Genomic DNA, 16,363 nt, shown 5'->3' with positions numbered 1-16,363 from the left:
CATTTTGACCAGTTTTGGCAATTTTTATTTCGCTTTTTTAATGTTTATTATTTTTTATAAAAATGGAGCTCATTATTTAAATCATATAAATCAAAATTTCAAACTTTATAGAAAAATTTAAAAAAAAATTTTACAACTAACTTTTTATTTTAGATAAGCAGTTTTATAGCCCTTTAAATTCTAGCTTAATAAAGTGCAAGTTTCAAGTGGCTAAGAATTCGTGTTGGTTTTTTGACGCATTTTCACGCATTTTCTTCCATATAAAGTGTTATTGACAATTTTTTTTCTGTATGGAGAAAATAATACCATTCGCAAAAAAAGTTATCAAAACTAAACGCGAATTCTTACCCACTTCCAATTTACACTTTATTAATAATTAGAATTTTTTGAATAATTAGAATTTTTCTAAAATTCCTAATAAAAAGTTTGTTGTAAATTGGTTAGATAATGAGCTGTATTTTTATAAAAAAAATAATAAACATTAAAAAACGAAAGAAAAATAGCCAAAACTGGTCAAAATTTCGTGTCCCTATTATTTTTCACATGATTGTACATAGTAAATTTAATAACCTTCACTAGTGTACAAAGAAATTTGAGATAAGCCAAATAAGTATATAAAAAATTGCAATTAAGTGGGTCCACTTTTTTCTTCAAATCTCCAAAAACTTAAGTTTATCTATATCTCGAACACTGTTCTACATACTTGAAGGGGAAAATTTTGCATGAGTAATGATGGTCAAATATCGGAGGGCAGGTTTTTTCTTAAATTTGTGACTACGTGCTATTTATAACATAATTCATACCATAATATTTAAATACTATATTTGTGAATTATAATTTAATTTTGTTTCTTTTAAATAATAATTATAACTGCTTTGTAAATTTTCTGATAATTATTTATTTTATTAATAAAACAAAATTTACTTATTTTTATTAATATTAGGTTTTCTATTAATTTACATAGCTTGCGTTGGTAGTTTGCTACAGGTTGAAGAAGCATATGCAAATTATGGACATGAGATTACAAAACCCATTGCAGCATTGCAATGTACAAATAAACGTTTTCGCTGCTACATTTTGCCGATCACCGCAAACGCAAAAGCAAAAGCAGAAACCACCGAGCGCGCACGAAATACATACACACAAAGCTCACACGTACGCTGTCGATTTGTTTCGTTTTTGCTCTAGAAAAAAATATAGTTCATTTTTGCTCTGACTTATAATATTCGTCGTTTTTGTTCTGAGCGTGTCATATGGCCTTCCTAAAATTCATAAACCGGATACACCACTCAGGCCAATTTCCTCATCGACAAGTGTTCCCTGTTATAAATTATCAAAATATATTGGAAACATCCTAAAGAATATAATATCGGACAAATACAACATAAAGAACTCATACGAACTGAAGGAAAGTCTCCGAAGCCTAAAAATAGAAGATGCAATTTTAATATCCTTCGACGCAATTTCCCTTTTCACAAACATCCCTATACATTTAGCAATACAGACCATGGTGTAATGAACTGAAGGTGGCGTTTTCCGAAACCGCTACTTTGGTTTTGCTGACTTTGACGTTTATGGCAATACGTAAACAAACTTTTTGTTTAGAAACAAGTGCAAACGTATTGTGTACTTTCAAGTGAAAAATAGAAGTAATTCGTGCGTTCTAAAATAAAAAACGTTTTATTTGTAATAAAAACTTTATCACCCCTATGCTGTAATCCGTCGTAGATTCGATTTTGCTACGAATCGTAAAATTGGTATGCTGTAATCCGCGTTGCCGTATCGTAATTTCGAAATTCGGAGACCATCTTCGAAATTCGTAATGTTGGTATGCCTGAATCCGACGTAGTTGTCATTTGTATGTATTTGTCGGAAATTTTCTACGAAGAGCACCTGGTATCGGAGCGAAGCGATTTTTTTTTTAAATATCAATAAAATAAAGTGTGTAAAGGAAAAAATATGTAAGTTAAAGTGTAAATAGAAAAAAATGGATTATTGTTAAATATTTACAAAATTTTCAGGTCGAAGATTACAACAAATCGGTCGCAATACGAAAAAATGGTAGAATGCTTGACCGAAAGGCCGGACATTGCTCGCGGCTTTGCAAAAGGGGCAAAAGAGGATGTAGTGGAGTTTTGGGAAAGCGTCGCTCAGCAGCTAAACAGTTTAGGCCCACCGACAAAAGATGTATCCAGCTGGAAAAAGGTGCGGATAAAATTTTAAGAGCACAAAAGTTATCATTGTTTTCCTTATATCAATACTATTTCTAGGTATGGCTCGATTATAAGTGCTACATTAAAAGAAAACTTTCTGCAAATAAAGCAGAGACGAGGGCAACTGGTGGTGGACCCAACAGAATGCATAATTTCAATGAGTTGGAGGAAAAAGTGATCGAGTTGACGGGTTTGCACACTTCCATATCGGGGATCAATGGAGCTGTCTCTTTTGGTGTGGTAACAACACAGACGGTTACCCAACCGGTGGTGGAACCTGCGGCAGTCGTTCCTATGCCAACTGAGCCAGACAATGCCAATGTGCAGAGGCGTTCCCCTCCGGTAAAAAAAACGACACGGCTACTTTAGTACAGGAGCAAATAAATTTGCAACGAAGCTGCTACCAAATAAGTTTGGCCTTTTTGGAACGCCAGGCTGAGTCTGCAAACGAACTGGCAGATACGTGCGACGCATGTACCAAGTGCAAGAAAACATGCATGACATGAAGAAAGAAAAATTGCGTGAATTAAAGCGGCACAATATTGAAATGGAGGCCCTGAAAAGAAGAAAGCTTGATTTGCAGGAAAAATTACTGCGGATACAAGGAAGAAGCCAGCAAAAATGAATAGATGAATTTTTTTTTTAAGATTTTTTTAATTTTGAATTTAATTTAATTTTGCATTGAACTACTGATTTTTTATTTTTTTTATTTAAAGATTATTGAATTTAAGACTATTCGATTTAAGAATATAACTGAACTAAAGAAGTGAACTAATGTTTGTGATATCTGTATATATGTATAAACTATTAGATTTAAGAAAAGAACTGAACTAAAGAAATGAACTAACGCTTGTGATATATGTGTAAACCTATTAGATTTAAGAAAAGAACTGAACTGAAGAGATGAACTTACGCTTGTGATAACTGTATATACAGTGGGCCCAAAAAGTATTCGTCGCCCCAATAAAATTGCACCCAAACACTTATTTCGAGAGAGACGAAATATTTATTTAACATCTCATTTGCATAGCATACAGTTCGATATTTCACAAATATTTTGGATATAAAACTAATTATCATAAGCTTTCGAAAATTAAGAAAAAATACGGTTCAACCATAGCATGTTAAATTACATGCATAAAAAGTATTCGTCTCTCATATTGAGTACTCACTAAACAAAACCAACAATTCAATTAAGTTCATCTTTTTAATTAAATTAGTACTTAGTAGGATTACCCTTACTTTTAACTAACGCTGCCATTCTTCTAGGCATATAATTAACTAAATTTTCGGTCAAACTTCTAGGTTTTTAACGCTTCAATCAAATCTGATTTATTTTGAATACATCGATTTCTTATATTCTGCTCTAAAATATGCCAAAGATTTTCGATCGGGTTAATGTCCGGTGATTGTGGAGGTGTTTCCATCCATGACGGGGTGTTATACAATAACCAAAGTTTTGTGTTTAAGGCGGTATGCTTGGGGTCATTATCTTGAGTGAATATATAATCATTCGGTAGCTCCATTTTTTGCACACTGCTTGGCAAATGCTGACGTAAACACTTGTGATCCATAATTCCGTCGATGAAATATAAATCGCCTCCCCATTAGCGCTCATACACCCCCACACCATCACCGATCCACCCCATGTTTCACTGCGCCAACCATATTTCGCTTTTCTAACTCACAATTTTGTTTCCTCCATACTGTAACCTTTCCGTCTGACTTATGGATATTAAACTTACTTTCAAAAGTAAAAATGACCCGTTTCCAAAAGTCTATGGGTTCATGCTGATATTTTTTGGCAAACTCCCATCTCTTAAGCTTGTTTACCTTGCTTATGTATGGCTTCTTTCGTGCTGTGCAGCCATGAAAGCCGGCGCCATGGATGACATTTCTTATCGTCTTAGGACATACTGTAACACCATGTTCTTTTAACACCTCGCCTGCTATTTTGGGAGCACTTAAACGAGGGTTTTTCTTCACTTTCCGAATGATATTGGTTTTTTGCCTGCCACTTAAGACTTGAGGGCGACCGGAGCGAACCGCGTTTTGCACTGTCTTCGTATTTTTATACATGTAAACGATACTTTTTATAGTAGTAATAAGTCTTTTTAGAATTTCCCTAATTTCTTTATACGATTTGTTGTCTTTAAATAGGTTCACAACAATCCTCCGCTCCTCTACCGTTGTTTCTTTTGCTTTTCTTCCCATTTTAAGTTATTTTTTTTAACCAAATTAGCATCAACTTAACTATTATAAGAATATTTGCAACATCCAAGCCGAAAATCACGTACACGACTGATCTAAGATGTTTATTTTACGGCGTTTTGCGCAGCGACGAATACTTTTTTGCTGTCAAAATAGTAAACTGCAAATGATAACGGGATTCTTTCGAGCATACATTGAAATCATGAAATTGATTTTACAGTAGAAACATGTGGATTACTCCAAAATAAAAGTGGAAAAAGTAACACATTGTTTGCTTTTGCATTTCATTGAAAATTGTTATACTATTCCTTATAAACAATAAGCGACGAATACTTTTTGGGTCCACTGTATGTACAAACTATTAGATTTAAAAAAACAAAGAACTGAATTTATTTTACTTTTTTTTATATCAAATAAATATGAAGTACAAAGTTATGGGATTGTTTTCATTAGTTAGGTAATGATCTCAAAATTCGCATTCGTATGACTGACGCTTCTCTGGAAAATTCTGATGGCGCTTCCTCTTCATTAACATCTTCATATTCATCATCCATAATATCAGGCGTATTATCTTCCACGTTGTAGTGGGTGCACATGTTATGCAATGCGCATACCACATTAATTATTTGTACCACTTTTTGGGGCGAATAATGTAGTTGGCTAACACTGAGCAGGCATCGAAATCTATTTTTCAAAACGCCGATGACTCTCTCGACTATGTTGCGCGCTTTACTGTGCGTTTTGTTGAAGGCGCTTTCTCGACTTCCTGCCACAGGAGAACGGAATGGTGTAATTAACCACGGCTGTAATGGATACCCAGCATCGCCTGTTAAACAAAATATTTTTAGTTATATTTAACACGTTTTGCTCTCATTCCACTTATAACATACCTAATATCCAAGTTGTTTTGTCTCCTTGCCGATATCTCTCTTCAAAATTGGTTTTTGCAGCGCTTACATTCCACACATGTGAGTCGTGGCTACTGCCTGGAAACCGAGCATCAACACACCTTATTTGCATCTTGTGATCGCAAATCTATTTAATACATTTACGATAAATTGCACGTACAAAATTACTTTGCTCTTGTGGTTTTACTTACCACATTTGCATTTAGGCTGTAGTATCCCTTACGATTGTAGTACAAATACGGTTCGCCTGCAGGAGGAAGTATTTTAATGTGCGTGTCGTCCACACACATAATAACGCCAGGGAATTGGGTTCTCCTGTAAAACCACATTTTGGCTCGTTTATTCTCCTCCTCCGTCATTGAAAATTGAATCCATACTGGGCACAGTCGGCGCTCTNTTCGTCTGCAGGAGGAAGTATTTTAATGTGCGTGCCGTCCACACACATAACAACGCCAGGGAATTGCGATCTCCTGTAAAACCACATTTTGGCTCGTTTATTCTCCTCCTCCGTCATTGAAAATTGAATCCATACTGGGCACAGTCGGCGCTCTAAGATGTTTAAAGTTTTTGTCAATGTTTTTGAGAACGTGGATTGCGCCAACCCCACATCAAAATCTTTCCCAACACCATGTTGGTAGCTTCCTTCAGCGAAAGATCTCAAAACTGCCATCAATCTACTTATAGGAGTCACCGATGATGATTTTACACTTCGCCCAAGCTCTTCCTCCATAATTGTTAAAACGCTTTTAAATGCGTCTTTGTTGAGGCGGAAATTTTTTACAAATCTTTAAACATTTAAACGATTAATTTATGTGTGTATCAGTGAAATCTATTATAAAACTTACATTTTATCATTTAAGCTAAATGGATCAGAATTGTTTCGAGCAATCTCCTTTGTATATTAATGCAACAGTTGACTGCAGCATGTTCTTCCTCCTAAGACAAAAGTGCACCGGCCACTGAATCCAATATATTTTACTTAATTAAGGAAACGCTTTTTCAAATACGATTCGTTCGTTTTCAGATACGTTTCTGCCAAAGCATACCAATTTTCGAATTTTCGGAACGGAGCTACGAATTCGTAACTACGAACTTTCGGATTACAGCATAGGGGTTTATAAAAATGTCGTGTCGTGTGTTGAATTGCAGCAGCCGTAGGGGTAAAGCCCCCAAATGCATTTTTTTTTTTGTTTGCCCGCCACGACGCCTTGGCCACAAGATATTATCACTTTTTTGGCACCTATACAAACACCAAAATTCTAAATAGTTAATTAATAAGACCTATTCTTTTGAACACATTTTAAGAGTGGTTGTATATTTTTTGTTAACGTTGTGCTTAATTTGCTATATTTAAAGATGGCTTGAGAAATTGGTGAATCGTGAAGAAAACACGTTTTCTCACTGCAAATTCACAACTGTCAACCCATTGTTCTTCGCCATACTCTTTGTTTACCCATTGCCACAAATGTCATTCTGCGTGAATGCGCAATCTTGTATTCTATCGTTCTTGAATACAGACTATCATGAAAAAATGGGAGAATTTGAAGAATCACACTAACATTACTAAAAGACAATTCCAGACGATGCTCACATTTTGTTTACGCGATAATAATTATTTCAAATACAACAACACATTTTACCAACAAATTTATGGTATGCCTATGGGGAATCCACTATCTCCAATAATAGCAGATATCGTGTTGGACAAAATAATTGACGACAGCATAGCTGAATTAAAGCAAAATGATATACATGTCAAATCCATAACCAAATATGTAGATGATGTATTTGCAATAATAAAATCGAAAAACGCTGAGTATATATTAACAACATTAAACGCACAACATACGAAGATAAAATTTACTGCAGAGAAGGAAGCAAACAACAAAATAGCATTCCTGGACGTTGAAATACATAAGGGACAAAATGTCATCAAATTCAATTGGTACACTAAATCGATCGCATCGGGTAGAATAATAAACTTCCACTCAAACCATCCGTGGAAGCAAAAAATCAACACAGCGACCAGCCTGATCAGAAAAATACACATACTTAGTGACGAAGAATTTAGAGAAGAAAATAACAAGAAAATAAAAACTATACTCGAGAAAAATTGCTACCCTAAAGAAACAATACAAAGGCTAATAGAAACAACGGCAAACAAAATTCGCACCTCGATTAACAACAGAAAATAAACCGTAGAAAATACAAACAAAAAACATATTGGGTTAACATACACACCGGGATTAACAAATAATCAAGCTCTTAGAAAAATCATTAAAAACGATAACATTATATATGCTCACAAACCACACAACACGCTGAACGGAATATTTACGAAAACTAAAGATAAAATTGAGAAAGAGCAACAACACAATGTTTTGTACGAAATGATGTGCAAAGACAAAGAAAATTAAAGTTGTTACAACGTGCTACGTGGGCACGACAAAACGAGCGTTGAATATAAGGATCAACGAACATAAGGTGGACGAGAGAAATAAGAAAATGACAACAGCCCTGGCTCAACACCTCACGACATTCAAGCACACAGCTGACTTCGCGAACACGAGGATTCTAGACGTGGAAAGAGGAGAAAGGAGGAGAATAACATTGGAAAGCCTACGTATACAACAAAAGCTGGACAGCGCGATAAACTTCAAAGAAGACGTGGACAAAACAAATAACGCCTACACAGCTGTCATCAAACACGTATACAAATAAGAGCAACGATGAATTTTATGTATACAAACATAAATATAGTTTCTAGAATGTACATTCGCCTGTGATATTTATTTATGTAATTATTAGATTAAATGTGAGTTGAAAAAATGTCCAAATTGTATTAGTTCTGATTGCATTGTAATTCATGTTGTTTATTGTTTAATAAACCCAGACTCACTGAGGAAGACGCGAAATGCGTTGAAACGCGTTGGAGGGAAAAAAGAAAACCATCTTTCGTTTTTCTTAAAATTTTTTTGTTATTTTCGACGGGTTTTGCGGTTGTATGCATATAACAAGCGCAATTTGTAAAATATAGCGCTATTTTTTTTAATTTGTTTGCAAACGGTCACGCGCACTTTATTCTACAAGGAATTCCCTTTTATTTGGCAAAAAGTGCAAAAAGCCGTCAGCAATGGAAAATCATTAAAAATCAACCCGATTTTTTAGCCGCTTAAAACTAGATCTTGTTCCACTAGATTTAAAAAACCGATCTATCTGCGTACTCAAAATTTTTCTAAAAACTCAGATTAAACAGGTCAAAATTTAGACTAGAATTCGCTGAATTTTCCTATATTCTGTATAAAGTTTGACTTATGAGGTTTTAATTAAAGCATGAACCACATTTTTATAAAAATATAACAAAAATATTTTAACGTGAAAAACATTGCAAATATTAAACAAAAAACGCCATGCACTCACTTTTTATTGCCAGTGTACATACATGTACATATGTATGTGTGTAAATTTTATGCAAAGCTATAATTTTATTAAATTGTATTTGCATCTTCACGAAACGAGAACAAGTTAAAAAATTTAACAAAAATTACAAATTAATGAAAATTAGATTTGCCATATTTCCGTTTATTTGCTCGCAACACGAAGAAGAGCAGATTTTATGTTGCTCAACATTTTATTATGTTATCAATATTAAATTCAACAGAATTTCTGTCTGTTAACAAGTGTTTCTACATTCCGTGGTTAAATTTTCCAAAGCTGTTAATTTTTCGTCCGCGAATAGTTTCCACTTTCAATTTGCACCTTCTCTATCTATCTAAGTTCTCTGCAATGGCATACAAGAACATCTTTTCGTTGATGTATTTTGTTTCGATCTTAACGATTGATGACTTATTTCGTTTCAACGTTAACGATTGAGTTTTATTTCGTTAATTTAGCTCCGAAACGAAATTATTTTGATAAGTTATTTTTGCGCATCAACAAAACGGAATCGATTCATATAGGCTGCATTTCTTTATTCATTCTGAACGTTTGGAATAAACTTTTTTGTTTACTTATTCTTTAGAACGTTCCTGATGATATGTTAACGTATATTTCAAAAACATTCTGTTTATTCCGGCTGTGAAATGGGATTATCCGGAATGTATAAAGAAACGCAGCCATAGTTTGTTGAGCATCTCTGGTTTTATTATTTTTCCTCCATATTTGTGTGCCATTAAAAATTGTTTGTTTTTTATAATAAAGGAAACTAGCAATAATCCTCGAAATTCGGAGTGCTCCGTGGTCTAAAAAATCTGCATATTTCTTTATTCTAAAAACCACATGCATTGGTATTTAACTTTAACTGTGGTATTTTGGCAAGATAATGCTCTACTCAGTACAAGTGTGACCGCGGGCTTGTGAAAAATTGTAGCAGAAAATAGACTGAAAATGTATCAATATGTATCACTTTTTTATTTTAAGTATCAAAGTATCAATATGGAATAAAACCAATATTTTTTCAAAACAATTTAACATTTATTGATTGCAAAAAAGGTGCAAGTATCAGTTGTACTTGATATTAGTATAATAATACTAACGAAAATGTCTTATACTACGTTTATACCCACGTATTATTTGCAAATAACAATTTACAAAATGGTAAACTTTTCCGTATAAACGCTGAGTTAAGTTTTTATTTGCAAATAACTAAATCACGCAAATAAGTATTGATTAGTGGTACTATTTGCAAATAAGCGCAAGACGCCGCCATTCTTAGGTTTATTTTCTTTTTTGATGGTCATCTTATTGCCTTTTTATAATCAAGACGTTGCCATTTTTAACTTTATTTTCTTTTTCGATGGTCATATTATCGCCTTTTTACAATCAAGCAATATTAAACAAGAATTTTTCACCTTCGAATAAACAGTGAGTTAGGTATTTGCAAATTACTTTTATTTGCAAATAGCTTACGTATAAACGTGGTATTAGATGTATCAATTTAACTGGGTATTAGTATATTAAAAACAGCAAAAATGTCTTATAATATATAATAATAATAATATAATAATAATAGATTGGCGCTTACACATATAGTTAGTTTGGCCGAGTTTCTCACCCGATTTGTGGCGTGCGCCTTGATGTTGTCACACAAAGAGGAGGGACCTACAGTTCTCCGCCGACTCCGAACGGCGATTGTATTTTAATGAGAAGCTGTTTTTCATGGCAGAAATACACTCGGAGGTTTGCCATTGCCTGCCGAGGGGCGACCGCTGTTAAGAAAAAACCTTTTTTCTAAATTTTTTGCGATGTTGCTTTGGCCAGGGCTTGAACCCAGGCGCTGCGGAGTGGAAGCGCGCACTGCTTACCACTCCACCACAGCGGCCGCTTATAATATATACTCTTATATATATAAGCTTATATATATATTATATAATATTATTTTTAGTTTAAATACGTTTTGTATTTAAAAAAATAAATAATGTATTTTTATGAAAAATAATTGCAACGCTCTCCACTGGGACAGTAAACGATCAACAGTTTGCTTCAGCGATAACCAGCGAACGTTTGACACGAAAAAATTTAAGATTTTTAGCACCAACGTAGTTTTGAAACACGGCAAATTCATGCACCCTTTAAGCACTATGTGCGACGAAATTGTAAACATCTCTGGCAAGGTTTTCCGCTTCTACGGGAAATTTTTTCACACGATTGAATAAGTATCAAAATTTAAAAAGAAGTATCTCTCAAATATTCATCGAAAAATGTATCACTTTTGATCCACTTGGATCAAAACGGTCACACTGCTCAGTACGTATACATAGCTGGCCATGCGTAAAGCAATCCCCTTGTTAGGGTCTGACCTTACATATACTAGTAAACAATGTCATATATACTAGTAAACAATGGGCGCGTTTCTAAGACGCAACTGTTTACCTCAACTGTTGCTGAAATGCTGTCAACTGTTGAGTTCAACAGTTACGTCTTAGAAACGGTATGATACATAAACTGCCAAACGAACAGCTGACATTTTTAAACAAGCAAAATTAAATAAAACAGCAAAAAAAAAAAAAAAAATATTAAGCCAGAAATATGGATAGCACAGGATTTATAATGGAGTTTTTCTTTTACATATACTAGTAAACAATGTCATATATACTAGTAAACAATGGGCGCGTTTCTAAGACGCAACTGTTTACCTCAACTGTTGCTGAAATGCTGTCAACTGTTGAGTTCAACAGTTACGTCTTAGAAACGGTATGATACATAAACTGCCAAACGAACAGCTGACATTTTTAAACAAGCAAAATTAAATAAAACAGCACAAAAAAAAAAAAAAATATTAAGCCAGAAATATGGATAGCACAGGATTTATAATGGAGTTTTTCTTTTACATATACTAGTAAACAATGTCATATATACTAGTAAACAATGGGCGCGTTTCTAAGACGCAACTGTTTACCTCAACTGTTGCTGAAATGCTGTCAACTGTTGAGTTCAACAGTTACGTCTTAGAAACGGTATGATACATAAACTGCCAAACGAACAGCTGACATTTTTAAACAAGCAAAATTAAATGAAACAGCACAAAAAAAAATATTAAGCAAGAAATATGGATAGCACAGGATTTATAATGGAGTTTTTCTTGAGTGATGTGGAAGGCGTTATTTCAAGTGTAATTGATAACGTAATGGACAACAACTGTGCAATGGATTTGTTCGAGAGGGAGGAGCGTCATAAAAAAGCCCGGAATAAGGACTACTATGAAGTAGTAGTTCCTCAATATTCCGATGATTTATTTAAAGATCATTTCAGAATGTCTCTTGGTACATGTGATGTAAGTTATATTGAAATGTATGAAAAATTGTGTCTTATATATTTGCATATGTATGCATAACATTTTCAATAACTTTTTAGGAGCTAGTGCGCATAATAGGAAACAAGATTTCCGGAAAAAGTGATTACTTCGCTGATTTGCCGAAAAAGGTAATTTTTACAATCTGGGTTTTGGCGAAACAAGAGAGTTTTCTTGCAACCGGTGATCGTTTTGGGTTCGCAAAAGGTACGGCCTACAAAGTTTTCAGAGAAATCTTGTCTACGCTTGCTGATATGCTTCCAACTTATGTGAAGTTCCCTAACCGAACTGACAGCAACAAATAGGGTTCAATATTTCAAAGGCGCTCGCATGGTTTTCCCGAGGTTGTTTGGGCAATTGATGGATGCCATATTTCAATTAAAGCTCCTATAGGCAATCCCACGGATTTCTATAACCGACAAAGAATGCACTCCATAATTCTTCAAGGTTTCTATATGCTCCGTCCATTACAGTAATAAATAAAACGTGTAATATTAAAATATTTAATATTTTAAGGTACCTGCGATCATAAAGCGCCTGGACGAATGCATGACGCCAGAGTATTTAGGCAAAGCGAAATTTTCGCAAAATTAAATTGCACCAAATCACCACTGCTGCCTCCACATTTACATCTTGTAGGTGACTCAGCCTACCCTTTGTTACAAAACGTGATGACTCCTCTTCGTGATAATGGCCAACTAACTACACAACAACATAACTATAACGTGAAATTAAGCACATGTCGCTCAATTATGAACGAGCTTTTGGCTTGTTGAAAGGAAAATTTAGAAGACTCAAATATTTAGACATAAGTACTCCAGAAATAGCAAATTAGATAGTTTCAGCATCATGCACCTTACATAATTTTTTAATAAATAGAAATGAGGTGGACTTTGAACGTATAGACGAGCATGCACCAACCCTTTAGGAAATTAACGAAATTGCAAACGAAGCTGTAGACGAGGAGAATTCTGCTGCATCTAAGAGAAATTCCATTGCAGAAGCATTGCTGTAGTGGCGCTTCTCTAATTGTTTTCTTGCTTTAAATACATATGTACATATGTACATATATATATAAATTGGGACGTGACATTTTAAAATTATTTATTATTATTATTACTGTTATTATTATTAGTTACTGTTAGTTAGTTAATTATTTATTAGTTATTTTTGTTTAATTTATTCCATGTTTACTATTTCTGTATGAAAGTAAAACACATTACCTAACCAAAGCCCTATCAATCCAAATTTCAGACTGTTCAAAAATTATAAAAATTCTGGAAAGTTTCACCGAAATTTCAAAATATTTAATCAGCATCTTTAGAAAGAGTTTTTGTATGCAATTTTGTAGTCCATTAAAGGGGTGATGCTCATTTTATTCATATAAGAAACGTATCGAACATACTTCGTATGGAAAAAAGTGCTTAACATCGACATTCTACCTACTTCAAACTAGCACTTTATGGACTACAAAACTGCATACAAACCCTTTTTTCTAAAGATGCTGGTTAAAAATTTTGAAATTTCGGTGAAACTTTCCAGAATTTTATAATTTTTGCAGTCTGAAATTTGGATTGATATGGTTTTGGTTAGGTAATGTGTTATACCTTCATAAAAAAAAAATTAACTTTAAACTAAACAAAAGTAGCCATAACTTGCTAAAATATCACCTCTCAATTTATGTTTGGCCCACTACACATCCAAACTTACATTTATTGATTAAAACTAAAAAATATTTTACAGAATTTTTGAAATAAATCATCTTGGAAATGCATTAGTTTCCTCTTTCTATATTTCTGCCTTCAAAAAGATTGATTGAAATATTAAAATATGCTGCCCAGAGGAATAAAGCTAAGACTAAGAGAGTCTTAGAAAGAAATAAAAGCAGAGAAAAATACGAATATGAATACTAAGGCGGCAACCAAAATCAAGTGAAGATCAAAACGTAGACGAAAGCAATTTGAATATGACTGTAAATGAACCGATGGAAGTTTCCCCTGATAATGGTCAATTTGCGCAACTTAGTTCCAACTCGGAATTTAATTGTGGCTGCGTGTATTGTACATACCCATATATTTCCGAACGGGGGGTTTCAATTCCACAGTGTGGCCCAGACGCACTCCCTTTTTTTGTATTTTTCTTTTCCTCAGCATAAAATAAATCACATGTCATTTAATTTTAGAAAACATAAATTAAATCACGTTTTAATTACGAAAACAAAAATGCAATGAACCACACAAGATTATGTACACACAAAGTATGACAATTATCTTAATTTCATTTCGCTATTTTTTCATAAAAACATAGTTCATCTTACAACAAAAAACCTAAAGCCTAAGCTGAATAACTTACAAAACTTAAAAAAATTTAATAAAGTTGCCTAAACCATTTCAATTATTTATTGAGATTTTGAGATAACTTTAGAGTGTGTAGTTTTGTTGGATATTCAATTTTAGTTTAGTAAAGTGCAAGTTTGAAATTTCTAAAAATCCCGTTGATTTTTGATAATTTTTTCGCTAATGTTGTCATGCGAAAATTTTTTTAAACAGAAAAACGGAATACACCGTTCCATAAAAAATATCAAAATTTAAGGATTTTTCAGAAACTTACACTTTACTACACTAAAATTTAATATCCAACAAAACTGCACACTCTACAGTTATCTAAAAATCAAATTAAGTAATTGAAATTTTGTATGTAAGTTTATTGAATTTTTGTAAGCTTTGCACAAAAATTATGCAACTTAGTTTTTTGTTGAAAGATGAACTATATTTTTATGAAAAAATAGCGAAATGAAATTAAGATACTTGTCATACTTTGTGTGTACATAGTCTTGTGTGGTTCACTACAAATTAAAACACATTTCGTTTATAAACAAAAAAAAAAAAAATTGTTTACATAAGAATTCAGCTACAGAAATTAAATAATGTTACTAGCATTTTTGTGAATAAATTGATTTCAAACACAATTTCTTCAGAGACCTATAGTAAAATGTAGAAAAAAAAAATATTTAAAATGAAATTATGGAACAATTTCGGTTTAGCAGCATAACTTACCTGTTTTTAATAATGGAAGGGGTTAAATAACCTACTTCTCATCTTTCAAAATTTTACTATAGGTCTCTGAAGAAAGGAATTGTTTAAACTACAACAGCCTCTTAGGTTTGACTGTGATACTACTGGTTCATCAATATTATTATTGAGACCCTAAAATGGCTTTTCCAAAGTATGTATACTTTTTCCTCTGCGCTACATGTTTCTAAAATCGACGCAGCAATTCGTTGCGATCTTGCAGCAATTTATTGGTTTCCCTCAGTACTCCATTTAAATCTTCACTTGCGGCAGCTTTTCTTTCTTCCACTTCTAATATTTTTTTCCCCATGTGATGCAAAGAGCTCATGCTTTTCGCCGCAACTGTCTTTTGTAATTTTTGCGGGGGCTCGTTTTCGTCTGGAGATAGTGGAGAGGAAGGAATGCAAGACGTAGTGCTGGACAACGCAGATGACTTCAGCGACACATCAACATCGCTGATGGCCATTGAGGACAAAACTGGACCGCAATTCACGGTACGGTCACTTGCAAATATCTCTTCAAAAGCGTCGAAATACTCCCAGGTAACACGACCTCTGCCTGCAAAAAAAATACAAAAACTACATAAAGGATTATTATGAGCATAGGGTTTACTTAACTCACCTGTACTGTTTTTGCTGTTATTGTCCTTAATGGATTTGTAAGTTTTCTTCATGTTGCGTATCTTGCGGTCCAATATGTCCTCATCTACATTATATCCAGCTAGGTTCATGACCCGCGCCATTTCGGACCACAACGTTTTTTTCTTAATTTTTGGGTCCCGGAACTTGTCCTTCCTCTCCATATACATTTCGATGAAATATTTAACTGCTCTTGTGTCCCATTTAAATGTTTTGATCTCTGGCTGATCAACTAATGCAAATGTAAATACATACCAGGGAACTGCAATTATTCGTGTTTTTAAGTAATTGGTTGAATAACACAAGAAATAGTGTTAGTGGATATTATTCATTGCAGAATATTCACGCCTGTGCACTAACACTATTTTACGCTCGGCACACAAAGCGAGAGCATGTACAATGACTAAGTTCTCTGATGATTTGCATTGGTGTAGTCACAGTTCCCAACTTGGTGTTTTAAGCACTAGATTTAGTGCTTTTTGAAAACTAAAACGCCAAAAAAAAATACCNGTAACACGACCTCTGCCTGCAA

The 16,363-nt window shown here is 33.8% G+C and overlaps 2 protein-coding genes across 2 annotated transcripts; both read right to left on the bottom strand.

Moving 5' to 3' along the window:
- Positions 1-4,873: 4,873 nt before the first annotated feature.
- Positions 4,874-5,714, bottom strand: LOC108360898 (putative nuclease HARBI1). The gene is made up of 3 exons (XM_017613359.1): positions 5,524-5,714; positions 5,315-5,459; positions 4,874-5,250 (listed from the first exon to the last, which is right to left on the bottom strand). The coding sequence occupies exons 1-3, from the start codon at positions 5,689-5,691 to the stop codon at positions 4,874-4,876; spliced, it is 690 nt and encodes a 229-aa protein (XP_017468848.1). The 5' UTR covers positions 5,692-5,714.
- A 9,255-nt stretch (positions 5,715-14,969) lies between these two features.
- LOC108360900 (uncharacterized) lies at positions 14,970-16,098 on the bottom strand. Its single transcript, XM_017613361.1, has 2 exons — positions 15,815-16,098; positions 14,970-15,751 (listed from the first exon to the last, which is right to left on the bottom strand). Exons 1-2 carry the CDS (start codon positions 15,999-16,001, stop codon positions 15,381-15,383), a joined length of 558 nt encoding a protein of 185 aa, XP_017468850.1. The 5' UTR covers positions 16,002-16,098; the 3' UTR covers positions 14,970-15,380.
- Positions 16,099-16,363: the final 265 nt, after the last annotated feature.

The sequence above is a fragment of the Rhagoletis zephyria genome, unplaced genomic scaffold (genome assembly GCF_001687245.7).
Source record: "Rhagoletis zephyria isolate East Lansing unplaced genomic scaffold, Rhagoletis_zephyria_1.1 Rzeph_scaffold_00649, whole genome shotgun sequence".
Taxonomy (NCBI): domain Eukaryota; kingdom Metazoa; phylum Arthropoda; class Insecta; order Diptera; family Tephritidae; genus Rhagoletis; species Rhagoletis zephyria.
The sequence above is the reverse complement of the archived record's forward strand: the minus strand, read 5'-3'. Positions and strand labels throughout refer to the sequence as shown.

Excerpts from the sequence above, each read along its gene's own strand:
- LOC108360898 (XM_017613359.1), bottom strand. The coding sequence starts at position 5,691 with ATGACGGAGGAGGAGAATAAACGAGCCAAAATGTGGTTTTACAGGAGA. Across the intron at positions 5,460-5,523 it reads ACAGCCTAAATGCAAATGTG|ATTTGCGATCACAAGATGCA; the intron begins GTAAGTAAAACC and ends TGTATTAAATAG. Across the intron at positions 5,251-5,314 it reads CAAAACAACTTGGATATTAG|GCGATGCTGGGTATCCATTA; the intron begins GTATGTTATAAG and ends TTTGTTTAACAG.
- LOC108360900 (XM_017613361.1), bottom strand. The coding sequence starts at position 16,001 with ATGTATATGGAGAGGAAGGACAAGTTCCGGGACCCAAAAATTAAGAAA. Across the intron at positions 15,752-15,814 it reads TAACAGCAAAAACAGTACAG|GCAGAGGTCGTGTTACCTGG; the intron begins GTGAGTTAAGTA and ends TTTTTTTTGCAG.